This window comes from Camelus bactrianus, chromosome 28, assembly GCF_048773025.1.
Source record: "Camelus bactrianus isolate YW-2024 breed Bactrian camel chromosome 28, ASM4877302v1, whole genome shotgun sequence".
Taxonomy (NCBI): domain Eukaryota; kingdom Metazoa; phylum Chordata; class Mammalia; order Artiodactyla; family Camelidae; genus Camelus; species Camelus bactrianus.
The window spans coordinates 22,797,755-22,821,368 of NC_133566.1; the positions used below are offsets into that span (position 1 = coordinate 22,797,755).

General features: G+C 43.7%; 1 protein-coding gene and 1 non-coding gene across 3 annotated transcripts in view; one reads left to right on the plus strand and one right to left on the minus strand.

Annotated features, from left to right (window-relative positions):
* CTNNA2 (catenin alpha 2) overlaps positions 1-23,614 on the minus strand; it is a 944,639-nt gene that overhangs the window by 827,183 nt on the left and 93,842 nt on the right. For both annotated transcript variants that reach the window (XM_074354541.1, XM_074354540.1), the window contains exon 2: positions 6,997-7,103. In XM_074354541.1, the coding sequence (XP_074210642.1) occupies positions 6,997-7,098 (102 nt within the window). In that variant the 5' untranslated portion in view covers positions 7,099-7,103. The remainder of the gene's footprint in view (positions 1-6,996; positions 7,104-23,614) is intronic.
* Positions 18,524-18,626, plus strand: LOC123612143 (U6 spliceosomal RNA). The gene has a single exon (XR_006719333.1). It is a non-coding gene; the product is annotated as a U6 spliceosomal RNA (small nuclear RNA).

Sequence of the window (23,614 nt, forward strand, 5' to 3'; positions counted from 1 at the left end):
GCGCTCTACCACTGAGCTATACCCTCCCCCTCAAGTATTTTTTTAGGTGTAAAACTGAAATTTTTAAATTTTGAAGCAATATTTTAAGTACATGATATTCTAATTGTTTAGCTCTTGAGGAAAGTATTAACTTTTTGAGTAGAACTGAAAAAGACCTAGAGAAGGCACTGGAGCTTGACCGAACAGGGCCCCGTGGATGCTCCTGAAAATAACGCTGGTGACGATTAAGGAGCACGCCTCTTCCCAGGAGGCTCCCTCCCGATCAGGCCGGTGCAGAAGAGCTCCTTAAGCATCAGTGGCACTCTTTCATACCATTAGCTTCTTCAAGCCGCATATGAATCTCTCTACAGAGAAGCAGGGAACACCACCCAGCAAATTCCAGTCTGTCCCACTGTGATGGCCTGCGCTTCATTCGCTTCCTGAAATGGGGAAGGCTGCGTTTCCAATAATTTCAGAGGTTTCTGCTTCCATTATCTCTGACTAAATGCAAGGCACGAATCGTTCTTCTTCTAAATCTACAAGAAAGTATTTTTTCTAAAGAAAAGATCCAGTGAATCCCTATTTTGTACTGGCACATTTTCTAGTAGCTGGGAAGCCATTACCATCAAGTAGCAAAGAACTTATCACTGAAAGTAAATCCGTATTCCTACTAGAATGCCATCAGACACTTCACCAACCACTTCATGCATCACTTTCATAGTCCTAGAGGTACGAATTACTTTGATCTGTAATTGATGTTTGAGGAGAGAGTAATTTATTCAAGGTATTAACATGTATACCAAAATATAGATATATATACCAGACTCGCAGGCAAGCCTGTGTGCACATACTCACGACTTCAGTGGTGTGAAAATAGGTGCAAAATCGTACATCTACAAAGTTAATGTGCATTTCAAACAGGAACAGCAACTGGCCTTATAGATTTTTAATTATACACAGAACATGGTCCTGTTTTGATTTTCAGGTGTTGTGAACAGATAAAACTAGTTATTTTTGTATATTTATCCTATATCTAGCCACCTAGCCCTATGGTCATATCACCTGTGACGGTACACAGCCATACAGGAAAAGGAAGGGTCTTTTTATCTGCCCTATTCCTATGTTCACATGGTGCATTCCTTTATTTTAAAAGCTTGCTCTTATTCCTTTTCAGAGTTTTTATTAGAAATAACTGTAAAATTGTATCAGATGTCTTTTCGGTGTCTCAGGGTATAATCTATTGAGCTACTGTTAGTTTTTATTTGTTTCCTGATAATAGGCTGTTGTTTTCCTAAAAAAGCCCAATTCTGTTACACTTATGCAGATCTGATATGCTGCTAGATGTTACTTTCTGTACTTCATGTAGGTTTGTTTTTTGCACTTAAATTCAGAAATAAGATAAAATTACCATTGCCCTTTTTTTTTAAAAAAAAAAAAGTTATTTTAAAGTGTCTTGGATTTTTAACATTAAAAATTTTTTTAATTATTGAAGAGTTGTTCATCTTTTCTTTCTTTAAACACCTGCCGGCACTCAGGCAGGCACCCACCGGTTCTGCTTAGATCTGGAAGCCGCTTTCCAGGATTTACCTGGCTTGTTCTAGGTCTCCACTTCCTCTTGGATTAATTTTGTTAATTTAAGTCTTTCTAGGAACGTATTCCCTTCTCCCAGGCTTTCAGGTTTCAGAGGCATTGGAGATGCATGTAATACTCTGCTATGCTTCTTAACCTCTCCTGACCCTGGAGTTCTTTCTGCTTCCTCATTCATTACCTTATAGATCCTTTCTCTGCGTATTTTCTGTAATTTGTGCCTTGAGGGATTTTACCCTTGACCATTTCAAAGAAAAATGAAATTTTAAATTCATTTAACCCTTTAACTTTTGTATCCTATTTTAGTGATTCTAGCTTTTTATTGGTATTAAATTCTGTATTCCTAGTTTCTTTTGATGTTCTTTTTCTAATTTCTTAAGATCAGCACTTAGTTTATTTTTATAATTTCCTTTAATAAAAAAAAACATTTAATGCTAAAATTCTTCACTCAGCACAGCTTTTACTACATGTGTAAATTTTATTAAGAAGGGATCATCTTTTTCATTATCTCATATATATAGTTTGTAACTTCCCTTTGGTTTTAAGAGTTATCTAGGAGTGTTTAATTTCCTAATAATTTTTTTACTTTCCTAATAAACTTGCCTAATATAGTTGTTTTGTTTCCTAATAAAGCTTAGTACCACAGAATGGGGCCTATTAAAGATCTGTTTTCCTGAATTTATAAAAAGTTCAGGCATCTTTTTCAAGGTCTAAACTTGCTAAGACGAGTCTTTTCATTCGAAATGGCATGATTTACATAATGTAAGAATTCTCCAAAAAAAATCTTGCCATTTCAACACTGGAAGATAGATATGCCACCTCATACACATGATGACTGAAATGAGGTGAAGTTTTGTTGACCGACTTAAATACTTATCAACAGTAAGTTCCTAATGTCATTTTCTTATGACAGGGAATGAATTTTACTGAAAACTCCTTGACTCCTGCTGTTTCTCTCGTCCCTGTCCACCCTCATCAGAAACTGTAGGGCAGACTGTTTCACTGCATATTTGCGATGAATTTTATTCAAGTCATAAAGCTGTGTGTGCTGGACTCACATGGGGCCTTTGTGTAGTTTTCTCGCTTAGCTCTGCCTTTTGCTGTAGAGGCTGAGTTTATACCTGACATTTCCTCATCTCCTTACTTATCCACATGCCCTCCTCACACGTCACATCAGTCCGATCATTAAGGTTTCACTCCAAGGGAGGCGACGGTGAGTCCTGACGACACAGCCGTAATATCACGGCAAAAAAATATAGAAAAGCCTGTCTTAAAAGTCACGTTTTTTGAGAGAATCTTTTTTTTTTTAAATCAGAGTAAGAACATTAGCAAGAAAGGTTAACTGTTTAGACACGAGGAGACACTAGAAGGATGTTAAGATTAGTTACAGCGCTACATCATTGTGTGAAATTCCACAAGCGTTTTAAGTGTTCAAATGTATTAAGTGAACAAATAAGAATAAGCAGTTGACTGTATTTTTAGTAAATAATCCGTTGCCTTTATCTGACAGAATTCTAAATAACTGGACTGAAAGATATGTGGAAAAGCCCATTTTTAATGGTAATCGTAGAAGTGGTATTCTTCAGATAAGCCAAATACAGGTGCAAAATGTAAAGATCTGAAAAATTTAAGAAATAAAAGACAGTTTATGTCTATTACTGTGTCTGTCCATGCTGGATTCACCCACGTCCTTCTCACTGGCTTATACCGTACTGGTTAATGGCTAGTATGAGCCTGAATGTATTTTCCATCAAAAAAAGAAAAATGGCGACTGCATTTCACCAACATTTCCTTTACACCAGGCACCATGTTCTAATTACTGTTTCACTTCATCCGTACGATAAGGGTTAAATGTATCGATATGTACCCAGAAGTACAAACTCCAAGGCTTGGAAAAGGCGACCTGCGTTTTATATCTCAGCTGAGAGAACTGCATTCCAAGCAGACTGACTCCAAGACGTCTCCTAAACCAGCCCTTCTCAAGCTATCTGTGATAACAGGCCACGTATTTGTTACTCCAAAGGGTCACAAACCAACGCTTTTGTACAGTACAACAAAATTAATAATTCAAAAACCTTTAAATATTCAATGAGCCCCAAGTTCTTATTAGATTCCACAGACATAACGTGACCCCGTAAAGTGGCCATGAATTTCTCAAAGCACTTAACTCTCCATTTCTGCGCTTACTGCAGACCAGGAACAAATAATTCATGCATCAGCCTTCGTCCACAGACCACAATCTCAGCAGCCAACGTGCTCCCAAATCTAAAAGCCTGTCCGTATGAGGTGTTTCCTGAAGAAAGCTGCACGGTGCTAACAAGCATGGCCCAGTGGAAAGGGGGCTTACATCTCACAAAACGTTTCAACAGCCCCAAACAAAGACGTCTGCATCCCAATCCTAGGACTTGTGGATGTGCCGTCTCATACGGCCGAAGGGACTCTGCAGACGGGATGAGGTTAAAGATCTCAAGATGGAGAGGTTATTTTAGAGTATCTGGCTGGCCCCAATACAATCACCAGGGTTCTTTTAAGAGTGAGGCAGGAGGGCTGAAGTCAGAGGAGATGTGCTGGAAGAGGCTGCAATCAGAGGGGGAGATGTGAGGGTGCTCTGCTGCTGGCTTCGCAGACGGGAAACCGCCAAAAGCAGGGAATGCAGGCGCCCTCCAGATGCTAACAGCGAGAAGGACCTTCCTCCCTAAGGAGCACAGCCCTGCCAGCACTTTGATTTCAGGGCTTCTGACCCTAAGAATCATCTGATGATAAATGTGTGCTGTTTCAAGCAACTGAGATTGTGGTAATTTGTTACAGCAGCAACTGGAAACACAGATTTGGGTTCCAGGGTGCAGTGCTGCTGTAACAAATACCTAAAAATGTGGAAGTTGCTTTGGAACTAATAATGGACAGAGGCTGGAAAAATTTTGAGGACTATAATAGGAAAGGCCTAGACTGCTTTGAACAGACTGCTACCAAAAATATGGATGTTGAAGGCCCAGCTGGTGGGGACTCAGAAGGAGGAGAGGAGCGTGGCAGAGAAATCCTTTATCGTCTTTGAGAATATCAATCATTACGAACAGACTGTGAAAGGAGATGCTGGTGAGGGCTCAGAAGGACACGAGGAACGTGTTGTTGGAAATTGGAGGAAAAGGTGTGTTTGCTATCGGCTGGCAGGAAGCTTGGCTGAATTGTTTCCTACAGTTACGCAGAAATCAGAATCATAAGTGATGGATATTCAACTGAGGAAATTTCCAAGCCAAGTGCTGAAGACGTGGCCCGGTTTCTTGCTTACAGCAACGTGTGAGAGAAATGAAGCAAATGGAGATAGAACTGTTAAGCTAAAAAAAAAAAAAAAAGAGGACGTGATGACTTGCCTAGCAGACTATAAGAGATGCTACAATTAGAAGACTTGCTCTCAGGAAAGTGTGCTCTGGAGAAAAAGTCAACCGTGTGCCTGTGAAACCTTCAGCTCGTGCCCTGGGAGGATGGAGACCCAGGGAGCCCTTGATGAGATCAGGCATGGGGTTCATGGACCCCTCAGTCGTTTCACAGAGGCCAAGCACAGAGACGACTTACCCAGGAAAGACCGGAGAAGCAGCTTGTGTTCTCACAGGGGGAGCCCCAGAGACATTACAAGAGAGAACCACAAGTTTCTCAAGACTGTTGTTATCAGTACAAACACTGCCAATGTGGAGTGAAAAAAACCCAGAGAAAGATGAAATTCAAATAAACTGTTGGACTCTCAAAATTATACAGGCAGGGCTGATTAAAAAAAAGATTCAGCTGAGAATATGTGCTGTCCTTCATGAAAAAGGGATTTCTTGGGTGAAGAACCAGGCCTGGAGGGCAGAAGAGCCTCGAACCACAGTTTATTCCCGGGCACTGAAGTCCGAGTGCCTCGCTGGCTCTCTAAATTGCTTGAGGTCAGTAACTCTTTTTTCCTTCCCGTCTCACCTTTTAAACAGAAATGCCTAGAAATGTTACCTTATGCCTGGGCCACTAATGCATTTTGAGAACATAATGTTTATTTTCTTATTTTCACAGGTACATGGATGGTGAGAAATTCTGCTTGAGGATGGCTTATAACTAGAATCTTACCCATACCTAATTTAGACGGTTTAGAGGATGAGATTTGGAATTTAAAAACCTGGAGTTTAAAAACTGATGAATTCCAGGCGGGGTTTTGGTCTTGAGATGATACTGTAATGGGTTGAGTCTACTGAGGCTCTAGAGACGTAGTGAATGTGTTTTGTATAGGAAGGATGTGAACTGTAGGGGAGGGTGGCCGGAGGGGGGACTATGGCAGGCTAACAATGACCCCCAGAGACGTCCATGTTCTAATTCCTGGAAACTCAGTATGTCCCCTTAAATGCCAGAAGAGCCTCTTCAGATGTGATCTGGCCATGGCTCTCGAGATCAGATTATTCTCAAGTATCCAAGTGGGCGCAATGTAATCCTAAGGGTCCTTATAAGAGGGAGACAGGGTGATGCGAGGGCAGGAGCAGAGGGCAGAGTCAGAGAGAGATCTGAGGACACCACACTGCTGGCTTCCAACATGGAGGAAGGGGCCGAGAAGGGAGCAGCCTTTAGAACATGGAAAAGCAAATTAAAAAAAAAAAAAAAAAAAAGGATTTTCTGCGAAAGCCTCCAAAACGAGCACACCTCTGCCAACACCCTGACGTCAGAAGTTCTGACCTCTAGAACCACGAGGTAATAAATCGGGGAGGCTTCCAGCCACTACGTTTACAGTAATTTGCCACAGCAGCTGGAAGAAACCAACCTCGGTGCCCCCTACTTAATTTGACATCATACTTCTCTATACATACGCCATAAAAAAATCTTGAATTTTCACATTCCATGAAATTCTTAGTTAATACAGCAAAGAATATGCTTCACAAGATGCAAAAATTAGGTTTTACAACTTTAAAAATCCTAAGAGTGTTTCCCTGCTAACAGTCGTCTTGCGGAAATGTGACAACTGTGACAACATAAAAGTGGAACCTTTCATCATTTCAAAATGATGGATTTCCCCTTGTAAACCAAAGAAAAAAAGTAACTCAATAAATACACTTTGCTCTTAAATCGTCAGTGCAGTTCTTCCTGACTGCATTAGCATCTGAAAGTAAGGTGGAACGGTTTATTTAGACTGCGAATCCATTACTGCAAATGAGAGTGCCCTTCACCAAAGCACCCCCTTTAATTATCTCATCAACTTAATTTCAAAAGTCCCATGAAGAGTTTTCTTCAAAGGCACTGCAAACCTTACTGGGCGAAAAAAAAAAAAAACTGTCCACAGCTCAGGCAGGAAAGCATACTCAGTAATCAGCGTTATAACGGGATTTACTCACTCTGAAGGATTTCTAAGTTCTCTGGAAAGTCATGATACAATCCCAGTAGAAACACACATGTCACAAAGCATTTCAAAGCAGCTCTTACCTGTGTGACAAGCGGCTCCAAGAGCCTCTCCACGGTCAGCGTCCGGATTTCCAAACTTTTGGGGTCCCATTTTAATATGATAGGCGAAGTTGCCGAGGTCATGCTCCCTGCAGAGACACACATCGTCAGTCAGAAATAATGGAAACAGTCTGTGAGCTTGGGGGCTCAAAACAAACATGTCACCAAGCCTGGTCCAGCCTCGTCAAGTCAGAGACGGGGAAATCAGAAGCAGAACTGAGTTGGTGATGACGGATCAGATTAAAAAAATGGATGTTTCCTGAGGGCACCTGTATTCCTTAGCAAACTCTTGGGACCCAACTGACACTGAAATACATCGCTTACTCAGTGTGTGGTGTCTGTATCCAGCTGCTACCTGCTGGGAAGGACTTGGACCGTGGCCTTGAGTAGCTGACGGTTTCAGGACCCGTGCTGTGATCACGGAATCAGAGAGGGGTTTGGGAGACCCGAGGGGAAAACACCGAAGGGTTCTGGGGAGCCCAACAATGGCTTCCAGGAAGCACAGCAAACCCCTCATGATCACCGGAGGAGGGGCCGCACGTCCCAACAAAAAAGGCTTCTTTGGTTTTTTTTCCCCCATCATAACTGAGCCCTGAGGACACTCCGCTCCCCAGGAGAGCCAAGTTTCATTCTCTTAAACGGGAAAGGTACCTTGCAAAACGAGTGGCCACGGCTCTGAAAATCAGCTTGCAGCTATTTGCAAGCCCTCTGATCACTCCCTGCACTCATATTCTTGTTCCGTGAGCGTCTGATAAGGTTATTTATCTCACTCTGAAGCAATCTTCTCCCACAGATACGTAGGTAACAGCCTCGCATGCCCGTATAAGCACACAATGTGGTCCTGGCCTCAAAGGAGTAAATTATACATTCTATCAGGGGTGTGTTTCTCATTGCGAAACCGACTGCTCTTTGCTGAATGTACTTTGACAACTAACCACTGGGCCAGCCACCTTAGATCGTACAAAGTGAAATCTGAATCATCTGCTTTAATACCCTCATAAATCAAACTGTTCACAGCCGTTCTCTTATTTTGAATCAATGTCCCCACTCAATTCCACTCTTATAAATCAATGTAGATGATTACTTCTGTTAGAATTAACCCGGCCAAGAAGGCCTATCACATTAGGCACATGCTCCTTCACTGCCCTGCTCCTGCTAAGCCTTTGGCAAACACACCCAACAAATTTGCTTCAGAGGAAAAAAAAAAAAAAAAAAACCAGGCGAAGACACAGTGTGCTGGTATTTAACTCTCTCCAAATGCCGTGTTTTAAATAAACGAAGCTCAGCGATCCAGCCACACAGCGCGATTTAGATTTGGGTTCCTTCACAACAACAATACTTGGCAAGGATATGCTGCCTGTCCTCCAAAAACCTGAAAACACTTTACGCATCTCCCGTTCACACCGCCAACTGCCGCCAGCAGCTCCGACGTGCGCAGAACTCTGCCGCCAGGCAACACACCTTCCCGCGCTGTGGCAGGATGGAGAGACCAGATGCTTTCTCTCCACACAGGCCGCCTGCATCCCTGCTGGAGCCAGACCCGCCTCAGTAACCCAGCACTGAGGACACAATGGTTGCGAACTCTGAGCACCCTTGTCAAGCTCTGACGGACTAGCGAGTGGCACAGTAACAATGATGCACAGGGAGGCCCCGGAGGGAAGCAAGCTGGGTAACGAACAGTCAGGCAGTGAGGTCATTTTCACACGGCAGTGAAAGGTACTGAGTTGGACTGTGAACAGAATCACCAGTGAAAGGTACTGAGTTGGACTGTGAACAGAATCACCCCTGTTACGCAGGCGAAGCCGGCCCACCAAGGCAGGCACACAAACTCTTTTACTGATGTTCCCACCCACTGATGTACAGAAATGGCACTCAAACAATGCTGAGGTGAGAAACAAGAATGCTGGGACAACCGTAACAGAGACACGAATCCAGCCTACATCAAGAAGAAATGGGAGAGTGCATGCCTAGCGTGCACGAGGTCCTGGGTTCAATCCTCAGTTACCACCGCTAAAAATAAATGAATAAACCTAATTCCCTTCCCCCATAAAAATTATAAAAAAAAAAAGAAGAAATGGGAGACCTTGAACAAAGACCTCAACCCAACTATGAGCCAACAAGCAGAGTTAGATGGAACAGGGCCTTGCATCCTGAAGGTCACAGGGAACTTATAAAACTAAAAATGGAAGGACAAGAGTCACCGAGCAAATCACTTGACTTAATTCATTCCTTTGGGGATCAATCTTTTCAGCCACTTCTGAGGACACAGGTAAAAGTCAATGGCAAAAGGCAAGGCAAGGTCGTACGGTATTAATTTCTTGAAGGGAAAAACCCAGTCATAGAGACATGCTCCTCCGTGTGGAACAAGCAAACTGACTCAGACAAGAGGCCGGGAGAACAAGTGAAGTGTGTAGTCACACACACCGGCCTCTCACGTGTCGAAGGAACAGCTCTCAAATCCACACTGCACATCTGCACAATGAACGCAGTCTGCGGTGCCCACAAAGAATTCTGCATAAAGAAAATACATCTTTTTGGTCAATGATTTAAGTTCAAAGGAAAAAGTACATATTTCACTTGCTTTTGGTAGAAACTTAGAATGCTGACTAGACACAATGAAAGAGAAAAACAGGGGCTGTAAAAAAATGGAAGATAACCGGTTGTCTTCCTCCATGCATCGTAACTGCACAAGTCTAAGAACAAGCTCTTAGCAATTTACTTAATTTCTGAGAAGACTTTCTTCTTGAAAGGTATCAAGCTGCATATCCAGGGAAGGTGACAAAACATCCTACATGGTAATACCTCACAAATTCAGACTCTCCAGGGAGGTGAGGAAGAGACATGCGCCAGGATCTGCCAGAGCCATTCGTCACTCACGACAGAAAAAGCAAAACCTGACAAAAAGACATTCCAGAGTAACACGAGCTTCCTTACGAGCCGCCAAGGGGTAAGTGTCCTAATTTTCTGCTGTTAATAAAGGAAGGAACCTCTAATATTCAGGCCCCCTCCTGGGAGAGGGGCTTTTCTAGGGAGTCGAGAACTTGACGTGTGTATGTGCATCACAGGCAGGAGTAGAGGCTGAGATATAAAAACAGAGGAGGCATCTGATTACACTTCAAACATCCCTAGAAAGTAAAAGGCACCCTGGTTGGCACCTGCACCCGCACCAGGTCTAAAAAGGGTGAGGGAGATTCGGCTCTCTTCCTGGTGGTACCCTGGGTTTGGAGATGGCCTGGCCTCATGGCCTAGCGATGGGAAAGTCCTGCTGTTGATTTTTCTCCATCAACGTCACTCACTTTAAGCTCACTTTCTCTTCCTTTGACTATAAGGAGGCAGCGTATCGCCCATCCCTGTCCCCTACAGAACCATCCAAAGCTCCGGCTCAGGGAACTGACCATGGGCCCACGATGCACGTCGCCGCTGCAATCAGAGGATGCATCGCCGTTTAGATTCAGAGCTGAAGCGATTAATGTCCACCTGTTCTCTGCTATTTGCAGCAGAGGTGGGCGGGGCAGCTCTCCATGTGGCTGTCAGAGCAAAGTGCCCGCCGCCCTCACGTGCTACAGGACCTGTGAGACCTCTAGCCGCGGCGAGCCCAGGCCTTCTAGCCAAACACCCCGAGGACAGCTGCGGGACAGAACTGTCATTCTCGTCATTTCAAAAGGTTGTAACAACACTTCATGTCTAGGCATAAATGTCTACTAAAATACTTTAATATTTTTAAACACATATTAAATAAGAATTAAACGATTATATTCTCTTTAGAGCCGCTCAGTTGTTCTACCCAAATCAACAAAAACAAAAAGAATATATGAAGAAAGTTCCACAGCCTGCAGGCTTTCAGGGTGACAAGTTTAGACTAATAATATATAGCCTACAGCTTCCTGATTTAGGAAAGAAATCACTATGTCCATAGCTCACTGAAATGAGTTTTTATACCTACAATAGCATATTCATAAAATCTAAATCTATGTGCCAACTTAATAGAAATTTGCTACTCCCGGAGTATGCGAATAGAAAGCCAGTGATCTGAAATTCAAAATGAAAGCTACTATCTGTCAATTTCATTTCCTGGCTTCTCACTACATTCATAGCCTCATCATTTAAATTCATTTTGGAGCATAAACAGGCTCAATCTACTCCTAAATTATGGCTTGTCTTCCATTTGGATTTGAGCGTGTGTGATATCCAGGTGAGCCGTGCCTACTCCATTTGCGAAGTTACGTCTCCAAAGTCCCATCAAGGACTCAGTTTTCCTAAACAAAGTGTATCTGACCAAAGGTTAACCCTGTTCTACCTAACATCCTTCAGCAGCATTGCAATTCTGATTTGTGCAACAGATTCCAAAAACCGAAAATAAGAACCGTTAGTATTTCAGACAACGTATTTTGAGAAGTTATCTTTATAGCCCAAAAGCAATCTCAGATTATGTAAGAGGAAGGCATTATTTAATTGGCAATGAATTTATTCTGTGTCCTTCTAACCTTCTGTAAATTAGAATTCCACATGCAATGATTATATAACTTTAATCCTCACGAGGATCTCAACATTTCATATTCAGATTACAGCAAAATAACCACAAACTGCTCTCCTTATCTTTCATCCTGCTGTATAATTCAGCCCAACTAATTTTCTGAAACATGCCTTTTTCTAGGACAAAGTAACTGCTTAACTCTCTTCTCCAGCCAAGTCCCAAGTCTTTGTAACAAGGCTGTCACTCCACTTTCTGACCATGGTCCCCTGGATCTTATTTCTTTAATATGTCTTCTGTTCCAATCAGGTACGGACCACCTCATAACAGAGGGTTCATGTCACTTCCCAAAGTCCCCACCTGGAACACAGTCCTCCGCATCCCCCAAAATCCAACTGCTGACATCTTCCCATTGCAGCTTCTCCACACACCTTGCATTGCTACGGATTTACAGTCAGTAACGGATGATCTTAATTTTTTTTAAACTGGCTCATTGTTGAGAAATTGACATTAGTTTTAGATAACCCACCAGATTACAAACTCATTAGGGCACAAATCAAGTTTTTTTATCTTTGTCTATAATCATTATAATAGGTTAGTAGGTCTGTCATAAATGTTTTACGTATGCATACATAAAACATGATCCAAATATTTATCTGATTTTTTTCAAGTATCAACTTTTCATCTTTTCAATAGTAGAATCCATCTCCTAGAGAGGAATAATTTTAAAAATATCTTTCGGACATATTGTTTAGACATATTCTTTGGTCGTTACTTCCTAGAGACCTAAAACAAAGGATACCTTGGTATGGCTCAGAGAACACAATTTATATTTAGGTTTCTTTTTATTCACATGTTTTAAAAATATGTAGTTTCACTATGTATTTTAACTGGATCATTAGTTTTTATTTAATGTGTTAAATCTGGGTGTCATTTTTGTTCAGGAAAAAAGTAACCTCGGGGCTTCCTTCAGCAAACTAGTGAGGTCTGCCTTGGTATCTGACTCACTGCTGAGACCCACACGAGGGTCTCTTTGTGAAGAACAGTGTAAGCTACAAGTTGGCCCACAACGCCCTCTGGGAAGTGTCTTCCTTCTCCTCAGTGACCCAAATTGCCTTTTGTCCCCAAGGCCCAATGACTCCTCCTTTCTCTGAATTCCATCGCTATCCCACTAATTAGAACAAGTACCACATAACATTTAATTTGAATACAAATCGTCTTCTGTTGCTCTCTGTTTGCTTTATATAAATTTTGTCCTCTCAAATACACTCAGGGACAGGGACTCGGCCCTCTTCGCAGTGATTAGCACAGTACTGAGCATTTAACAAAAATGTTACGAGCATTTGTGAACTTCATTCTTTGCCACATTCAAGTCTCACAATCACACACACACACACATACAGTTAAAATACAACACCAACTGTGGAAAACAGTATGAAGATTCCTCAAAAGATTATGAATAGAATTACCATATGACCCAGGAATCCCGCTCCTGGGCATATATCCAGAAGGAACCCTACTTCAAAAAGACACCTACACCCCAATGTTCACAGCAGCACTATTTACAATACCCAAGACATGGAAACAGCCTAAATGTCCATCAGCAGATGAATGGATAAAGATGTGGTATATTTATATAATGGAATACTATTCAGCCATAAAAATGACAACATGCCATTTGCAGCAACATGGATGTCCCTGGAGAATGTCATTCTAAGTGAAGTAAGCCAGAAAGAGAAAGAAAAATATCATACGAGATCGCTCATATGTGGATCTAAAAAGAAAGAAAGAAAGAAAGAGACAAATGAACATAAATACTAAACAGACTCATAGACATAGATTACAAGCTTGTGGTTGCCTTGGGGGAGGGGGGTGGGAAGGGAAAGACAGGGAGTTTGAAATTTGTAGATACTGACAGGTATATATAGAATAGATAAACAAGATTATACTGTACAGCACAGGGAAATATATATAAGATCTTGTGGTAGCTCATGGTGAAAAAGAATGTGACAACGAATATATGTACGTTCAAGTATAACTGAAAAATCATGCTGTACACTGGAAATTGACACATTATAAACTGACTATAACTCAATAAAAAAATACAATACTAAGACTCTTATGCAAAAAGGAGATTTTTAAATCAGAATGAACCACTTTCGATGCCATTTATCTGAAAAAACAAAACAAAAAGTGGTTTTCCTCCCACAGAATGCCTTCAATATTCTAACAGAAAAGTCGAATACTGTATGTTCCATTTCTTCTTTCCTTCCTTCCTTCATTTATCCATCCATCCAGTTAATCAGGGCAAATGCACTGACCACGCAAAGCATGCGAGGCCCAGGCAGGCGCTGTATGAAACATCGAGGTGTATCAGACTTGTTAATGCTGACTGGCGAGATGAGACCGCCTCTGACTCATCAGACTGCAAAAGCAAGAACCATTCAGTGAGGGAGGAGAGTTCAGAGAGTGAGCTCAGCCAGGCAGGGGCATCTGTGGGGCCAGTATCCTTTCATTTCACCAGGGTGTTTAGGTCAAGTGATAGGTAACCAAGAATACCTTCAAATTTCACATGCACTGGTGGAGTGATAGTGAGCAGTTTGTGCAGCAGAATGACAAAGAAATATTCAATGCCCTTTTGAATTGCTGCCAGAAAAAGGCCAAAAACAAAAGTGAGTATGAAAAAGCATTCAAGTAACCCCACGATGGAGAGTCAAGAAGACAAAGTAGTCAGAGTATTAAGATATAATTTAAAGAAATAAATGCAGCTATTTATGTAAGACCTGTTTTAAATTAAGTGACTGTAAGAATATTTAGTTAATTAGTACTAAAGGATCTGTATTTTTAAAAATACATTACAATTTTATTTGTCAATTATAATTCCATAAAGCGGAAAAAATAAAAAATCAAATCTCACAAAGCAAAACCCAAGATTGGCATTCAGCTATATTAAAAAGTATAAAATATGTTATCCAAAAGCAACATAGACAAACTATAAGCTAGGAAATGCATACTAATGATAAAGACTTAATACCAAGATTATATAAACAACACTTATAAATCGATATGAAAAGATAACTCAAGATCGGCAAAAGAAACAAAAAAATTTTAACCAAAGAACCGGCCCAGATGGCTCCCAAACATATTAAAATAGCTTCAATCTCAGTTATTAGGGAAATGTAGACTAAAAGCACAAAGACATGCCATTTCACACAGACCATGTCAGCAGGCGTTTCAAGTTAACAGCAAGTATTGGTGAGCACGAGGAGCAATGGAAACGTTCGCACACTACAGAAGCAGCTATCAACTGGTCAAACTAATTTGGAAAAAAAAAGAAATAAAAAGAAACCCGAGTTGGGACCACCTAGCAAAGTTGAACTTGGGCATAACCTATGATCTGGTGATTCCAATGGTACGTACACAACCTAGAAACACTCCTGCACGTGCGATTTAACAGCAGGAAAGAATGGTTATGGGGGCACTGCTCACTGTAGATAAAAAACGTAAACATGCAAACATCTGTCAACAATGAATGATAAATAAATAATATTCTACTGATATCATGAAACAGTATACAGCAGTGAAAAAATTAACTGTATTTATATTGAAGAATAGTTCAGGTGTACAACATAGTGACTTGGTATTTTATTCATTATATTCCATTCAAAGTTATACGACATTGGCCATATTCCCGGTGCTGTACATTACATCGCCGCATCTTTCTTATTTTATACCTAGCAGTGTGTGCCTCTTATGCCCCTTGCCCTATCTTGCCCTTCCCCACACCCCTCTCCCCACAGGTAACCACTGATTTGTTCTCTGTATTTATGAGTCTGTGTCTTACTCTATTCATTTGTTTCATTTTTTGTTTTAGGTTTTTTTTCTACAATGCCCCCCAGCCCAACCTCCCACGCTGCCCCAACAGGCAGCCCCTTCTTTGCACCCTTACTGCCGCCACCACCACTGCCACCACCGCCACCCGCCTGCGCTGAGGGGCACAGGGCCTGGCTTCGGGGGCCACCGCTGAGTATGGGTCCCCGGTCCCCGCCACCTTGCCGAGCCCCCCACACCACGCCCGACCCCGCCCGGCGGCTACCTCGTCCTGCCCGGCAGGCCACCCGACCCTCACCTGCAGGAGACTCGCTGCCAGGGACCAACCCGCTGGCTCAAGCCCCCGGCCCGCCCCTGCCCCTGCCCCCCACGCCGCACAGGCTCGGCCCGCCCCACGCACACGCGGCGCGGGCGCGCTGCGCTGGGGGCTGCAGACCCCGCCCACGGCTGCCGCCCGGCCCCGCCCACCTGCCGGGTCCCCCGCGGACCCCCCCCCCCCCCCCGCCGCGCGCCGGCAGACGGGGCCTGGCCGGAGGAGTGGAGGGCAACTGGGGACGCGCTGTGGGCTGGCGGGGTAGGGGGCCAGGCGCCATTCTGGGGCCACGGGGAGGGAGGGACGAGGGGAAAGGCCTCGGGAGGGGGAGGGCAGTGTCCAGCGGTCCGTCGGCGTCGAAGATCAGGCCCTGCAAGCCCAGAGGAGGTTTGGAAGAAGGAAACAGCTTTGTCTCGGCCAGACATGTGAAGCTGGTGGGCTCAGCGAGCCTAAGAGTGACGGCCTCTCCCCACCACCCTCCTTCCACAGCCCTGTGCAGACTGGCCCCCGGGGGGAACCCGAGGGAAGTCCAGGCTCCGCCGGCCTCCCGGGGCCCCGGGCCGGCCCTGCTGGAGCCCCGGCGCGCGCTGCACCGCCTCGTGCGCATCGCGGTGCGGCCCTCCGGCTGCCGCTTGTGGCCCGCGGGCATCATTGCCATCCTCAAGGAGGTGCAGGGCTGGGGGGCTGGGGGAGGGAATGGAGGCGGGGTGTGCAGAGGAGTCCTTCTTATGCCCAGGGAATGCTGGACGTTTGGGGAGCATCTTAGAGGAAGGCTGAGGCCTGTGGCCGAGGACGCAGCTCTCTGACCCGCTCTCTCTCACCCTCCCGCTCAGGTACCCGCGGCCTTGGCCCGCGGAGACCTGGTGTCAGCCGGGACCCCGCTTCACTCGAGGCCCGGAACTTCTCCTCCATCTCCCTGGCGGTGGGCACAGCAGCCGTGTGCTCGGGACCATCCTCGCGGTGGCCGTCATCATCGCTGTACACGGATAAGGGCGCCCCCAGCCTGGCCCTACCCTTCGCCCCTCGACCTCCCAAGCGCGTTTTGCCGCCAAGCCACGGACCCAGTGGGTACCCTGCACACCCGCTTCTGAGGCCGCCGGACTACAAAGGGATTTGGATTCTTTTAAGCAAGTTCTTATCTTTAAAGTCAAAGTTAAATCCATACAGGTTCTGGCAAGTTAACAAGGAGTTAAGCTGCAGAAACTCGAGAACTGATTTAAGCCGAACACCGCTGCCTCTCTGAGCGCCCCTCTCCCATTTTAAAGTGGCTCGTTCACCGGGTAGAACGTGCAGGTGCAGCTGGCCGTCTGGTGGCAGCTTAGTAAACGGGAGATAATTCACCTGCCTTGTGTTACCCTCGCCCCTTTCAATTGAATGACTAGCCTTGAAAAGTCATAACACATTATAGCAATTATATTTGCTTCGGAGTCTTTTGTGGGGAGGACTGACATTTTAGCACCAGCGCTACCCAGCCATACATGCCTGCTGGTAAATCACCTTATTAAGCGTGTTGTCATGGAAATTCACATGTGAAAAGAGAAACAATAACCCAGGTTTCCTTCTGGTCCTCTGTGGCATTTAACTTGGTGCTTAGGAGACAAAAGGTACCTTAGGTGACAACGCTTTTGTAAAATACAAACATGAAACGTACCACGGCCCTCAGGACATGCAGACGGGCTCTGCGAAGTCTGCGTGTCCAGGGGGTAGTCCTTTCCACCTGGTTCATCATATTCACAACAACAAAGATTTTCTTGGTCACTGGCCAGTTTATTATCATTATTATGAGCTCCCTGCTTCTATCAGCAAGTCCTGGTGTGCAGGACTGAAAGGGAGCCTTCAAACACGGAGTGACAAGATGCGTATGGGACAGCCACCTGTGGGGACACTAACACCGTCATTACCTTATGCTACCTCCTGTCTGCTACGAGGTCAACACGACAGGATCCCAATCTCACAAGAGAAGACAACCAAAGCACAGGGACGTTATTTCCTCAAAGTGAATGGAATTCAACCAGATTTGTTTCAAATCCGTTTTCCTCACTGTACAATGCAACTTCCCTTGGTTAAATGGTTACTTAACCATTTACTTCATGGTTAGTATGTCTTGGAGGGAAGACAAGTAAAAACAAAAACAAAAACAAAAACAAAAACAAAACACACAGCTTCATGTAGCTTGACAGAAATAGGTGGACAATAACTCCTTCGTGGGTTATTTAAGGTAACCAAAGCATTTGGGGACCGTTCCCGAGGTTTCATTTTGTCAGAGAAGGCTAGACCTTTCTAACATACGTCTCTTGGCACCACTCTCAGAATACGAGGACAGATAATGGATCGTATCAAATATGGCAGCCCTTTGTTTCACACACGTTCAGAAAGACTTCATCAAACAACTGACTACATGTGGGTACCAGCCGTCTTCGTTCTGAGGTGACCGGAATCACCTCAGGTGACCCATCCCCAAACGTAGCAGCATCTCTTCCCATCTTCACCTCCTTCCTACTGGCCTTCTTGGAAGATGGAATTTGGTTCTGTTTCCTCTGCCCCATCCCTTCCTGACTCCCAGATCCATCAATCACAGCCTCTCCATTGTATCCTCATTTCATCTCCCTTTGCTGGCTCCTTCTAGTCAGTGGGAAGTCCTGTCCAACTAAACAACGAAAATATAAAAGAAAAAATAAACGCTCTCCATCCTACTCCTTTCTTGACATCTTCTTTTTCTCTTTCCCTTCACAGCCTGTTTCTTTGAGAGGGCAGGCTCTAATGTTTGTTCTGTTTCCTCGCTGCCTACCCGTTCCCCACCCCACACAATCTGGCTCCCACCCTCACCATTCCACCGAAATTAGCCTTGCAAAGTTACAAATGGTCTCCTAGTTGCTTGATGCAGTGGACGCCATGTGCTTCCCCAGCTTATATACTAAAACTGGAAGGATGTGGAGAAGGTGATCGTGGTCTTTGGGCAAGAATGACAAGCAAATTCATGCAGCGTCTCATATTTTTAGAGTAGGAACTCTTCTGTTACATATAGACATATATCTAGATATAGCTAGATAGAGAATACATTTACATATAGAAAAACTCTGGAAAAATACGCATCAAAATGTTAACAATAGTTATGCTGGGTGGTGGGATTTATGGAAATTCTTAAATTATACATTATTATATATACTTTTCACTAAACACATATTTTCACTATATATAGATCATTATGTAAGTTAAATATATATAGTCAACATATATATATATTCAACTTATATAATGATCACATATACCTTATTTAAATATAGATAAATCTATCACCTCAAAATAGCCAGTGGCCTCCTTTTCAGTTATTTAACTTGAATTCTCAGCAGTATTTGACAATATTAATATGGTGCTCTGTCCATGGTTTCAAAGACACCATTCTCTCCTGCTCTTCCTCTACCCTCCTGGCATCCTGTTCTCAGTCCTTCCCTGCCCTAAACACAGTATCTGGCTGGTGCCATTCATGTCTGTAGCTTATATTCTGTTGAAAACTCCCAAATCTATTTCTCCAGCTCAGGGCTCCCGCCTGGGTTCCAGCCCCCTGGAAGCAATCATTTACTAGTTTTCCAAACCCTTCAAAGTAAACCTGCGTAAGAGTGAACTCATCACCTTTTCCTCCAAATTGGTCCAACTCCTGTGTCATCTGAGCAGAACCACTGTGTATCCGTCAAGCCCCGTCTGAAATGTAGGAGTCATTTCAATTCCTTTCCTTTCCCTTACCTCCTGCATCAAAATGTTCATTAGGTCAAAAAAATTCTCTGATATTTCATAAGCATCACTTTTTTTTTTTCTCTATCACCACTGCCTTAATCAAGGCTGTCATTATTTCTTCCTCGGATTATTGAAAAGTCTCTGGACCAGTCATGTTGCCTTCGGTCTTAGCCCCTGCTCTGATTCCTCCTCTGTGCTGCAGGGCTTTAATTTTTCCCCCAAAGTAAAAACTACACCATGTCACTCTCTGTTGAAAAGCCTCTGCTGACTTCCACGGCAGAAGAATAAAGTTCCAATTATATCTGCTGGCCTTCAGTATTGATTCATTACGTAGCATCCATCCGGCTCGCATCTCAAGTCTCCGTGAACTCAAGATTTAGCGCAGCGCGCCTTGTCCTCGGAACACGCCACATCCTGGCACCTCTCAGCCTCTGACCGTGTCTTTCCTCCCACAGGGGAGCGTCTCCCTGTTTTCTTCACTTGCCTTACTCTCCATTATCCTCTGAAACACGTCATTTCTTGAACGTCTTAGACCCAGCCTTGCTCTCAGAGCACACCCTGCTTCCTCTCAGTGAGCCCCAGTCACACTCCATTTCAATTGTTCACTCATTTGTCTCCATCACGCTGGAATGTTGGAATCCTTGAGGACAATACTGCGAATTCAGTATTTTTAATAAACACATACATAAACAATTAGCATAAAAGAGGCTGATGTAATGCGAAGACATCAAAAGGATGCAAAACAAGGCCTCCTGAACAAATCTACCCACAAGACAGTGTCATTCTTCACTAAAGTAAACACGGGCGCATCTAAAGGAAGTTGTTCAACCCCAATGCCGACAGCTTCAAGAGCTCAAGATTCTGGAGCAACTCCAGGAAAAAATTTAGAACTCGAATTAGAGCCATCCCTACTGACAAGCTTCTGGTCTTCTGAGAAGGCACTCCGCTCCAGGAGGGTCAGGACATAACGCAGGGAACACAGCACACGCAGTGGGAAAACCAGTCTTTGCTTATATCTGTATTTTTCAGACACCGAAGTGACTCTCTCGGCAAGCAAGTCACCCGCTTTATCTGAAATTACAGGGCAGAACCTTGATGAGCCTGGAAGAACCAGATGGTCTTCTGCATTCGCATTTGACACTGAAGTGCACTCTTACAACATTTCAGTGGGAGTGCCTTTCAACCAATGATATTCAGTTCTTATAATGCAAACCAAATGATATGGTAACTACGTGTGATTATCTGGGGCTTATTTAAAATATTCTGCAAGGACCACCAAGTAATCTTTGTTAACCAAATTTAAACGTGGTCTGTCACACACTGGTGTTTCTGACCTCACGACAGGTGGCTCTTCAGTATTAGAGAGAAATTACCCACAATCAGTGGGTAGAACCTTGACCCAGCCTCCTCTCTCTCCTCTGCCCCCAAACAGGCATGCATGAACCCTCCCTCTGAACAGATGAGGAACAACGGAAAACAAAGGGCCTCAAACAGCACTGAGTACAGATTAGGTTTAAACTATAATGTAACTGGCAAGGAAAATACTGCATCTCAGACATGGTCCTCCACTAACCCCACAAAGCCTGGGGCTCTTCCTCTTAAATACAATCTCAGTTCACCCAAATACTGTGTATCCACAGCTTTGGGTCAGGGCTGGGTCCTGCTCAATTAAGTGGAATTCCACATAACTGGAATTTCCACTTTGCCCTTTTAGCTTAAGTTGGGATCTGACAGCAGGTCAGCTAAGGACTTCTGGGGAAGGTTTTCCTAGGGGACAGACAGGCACGTTATTCCTCCCTGTGCACTGCTGTAACAGCACGGGACACTGCTGCGTCCACTTGGTAGCCTCCAACAGCTGAGAATAACAAAGCAGAAAGAAGGAAGGCCCTTGGGTCTTTCATGACGGTAATACATTCCGCTGGCCAAGACTGAAACCACCCTGCCTTTAGAAATGGTAGATACGATTTCATATTACTTGCAGCTCAAAACCCTCCTAACTGACCTATTACTACTTGTTTCCAAGTAACTTCCCTGATGTTGAAATTGGCAGACTTGCAGCACATACAGCGGGGCTGGCAAACTGCAGCCCACAGGTGAATCCCGTCAACCAGCTGCTTTTGTAAAGAAAGTTTTATTGAAACACAGCCACTCTTTTTCCTGTTGCTTATGGTTGCTTTCTTGCTCCAATAGTAATACTGAGTAGTTGTAACAGAGAGTGCTTGGCTCACAGACCTGAAAGTATTTAGTACCTGGCTCTTCACAGAAAAAGGTCGCCAGCCCCTATTCCACATCAGTTGATCTGAGCGGAAAGCTGTATCACTAGATAATCTTTTCTAGAGGCCAGTTCGGATGTTCCGATCATCGTGAAGTTCTGTGGGGCCAGGGCTGATTAACGTCGTGCAGTGTTAAAATCCCACGCTACAAAGGGCACCCCCACCCAAAATACCAAAAATGATCCTGTTGAGAAACACTACTCACAGCTGTAATAACCTTCACTCTACGCCATGGCTTGGGGCACATGAACTTTTTACATTATACCTAGAAGTGGGGCTACGTTCACCAGCGTAGGCAAACAGCAAACGAGAATCTGGTACCATACACACTATTGATCCATATTAGGAATTTGCTGTTCAATTATAGGAAATATATTTATCATTACTTTAGAGGATTTTTTCTAATCAGAATTTTCTATTTTGGGGGCTCATTTTGATGCAAACACAACACTCCAAGTTCTATTCTAAAACACAACTTGGCTCCACACACATTTTTATTGAAGCATATTTTTCTCATATTCATGAATTTTTTAGTGCTTTCTACTTTCCATTTTACAGAGTGATTATAATTTCTTTGGAGTTCCTTTTATATTAAGCAGTATTTTCTAAACAATGATAATTATTCTAACTCCTGCTCTAATGAAAAAAAAAAGACCTTAAAATATTTTATTGTAGGGAACTAAATTAGCCTCAGTATGAAGATCTGAATTTGAAGGAAATGTCTATGCATCTGAAACCACAAGCTGTTTAACAATCAAGGACTCTCTCTGCCCTTGACTCTACAGTCAGCAGAGCATGAAAACTGCAGGGGCCTGAAAATACGGGAATTGCATTCATAAAAACAATTCAGAGGACATAAACAAATCTACCCTCACTGGAACCTACCCTAGGTCCTAGGACGCGTAACTCACCTGAAAGTGTTCTTTCAGTCAATACGTTGCAAAACTAACAACGGGGACAGTCAGGCCGAGGAGCTGCTCCAGCGAGACCAGGAGGATGATGGAATAAGTGGTGTAGACATCTAGTAAACCAGCAAACAGCACTTCAGCTTTTCAGATTTGAGCCAACCGATTTTTTTTTTCTGCTTTGCAGAATATAAGGCAGTAACAGGAAGGCACTAGCGTGCCCCGGCTTCATGTGTTGCAAATATTGCCCCAGTTTACTCTTTGCTTTCACGCTCTTTGTCAGATGCTCTTTTCCACTTCACTGTATTTTTCAATCACTCACCAGGCTCCAGGATAGTGACTGCACAGCCCAGTGACATGGATATACCCCCTCAGGTGGAAAAACACTGATACTTCTTTAAAGAGGTGTAAATATCTCACTTACAACTATTAACAGCCATGATCTAGTTCTCAGTTACAGCAATTACCGCATCACAATCTAAGACTCATTCATCAAATATTCATTGAGCCTCTATGTAGGATCCAAAGGACCCTCTGTTGATCATCCTCTCTGTTTCTCTGTATCTCATTTTATAACACGACTCCACCAACAGTTCAGCTCCAGCAATGCTCAGTTCACCTAAATTTCTTTCCCACCTTTTGACACTCTACTCAGAAGAATCACGGACGGTCTCCCTAAATATTTCAACTTGCAGACCCCCGCTAACTGTTCTGGACTTGGTTTCTAGTTCTCCTTCCTTGCGCCTTCCCTGGCACATCCATTTAGAATGAATAAACGTGCCTGGTGTACACCCCATGGAGCAGAGTATTGGCACATCTTGCCATAAGGGCCATAATTATGCTCCACTGTAACTGCTTGCAGAGCCAGCAACCCAAGCAAGAACAAAGGCCATGGAGCTGAGCCTATGCCCAGCCTGGGTCACAGACCCCTTCCCCCACCCCACGCCCTACACAGCAATGCCCACAGTACCTCTACTTCTCCCTGTAATTAGAGCTCATTACATTTTATTCTTCTCTCACCTTCTAGAGTATGTAATGTTTGAATCCAGAAACTGCGTTCCGAGCAACAATTCTC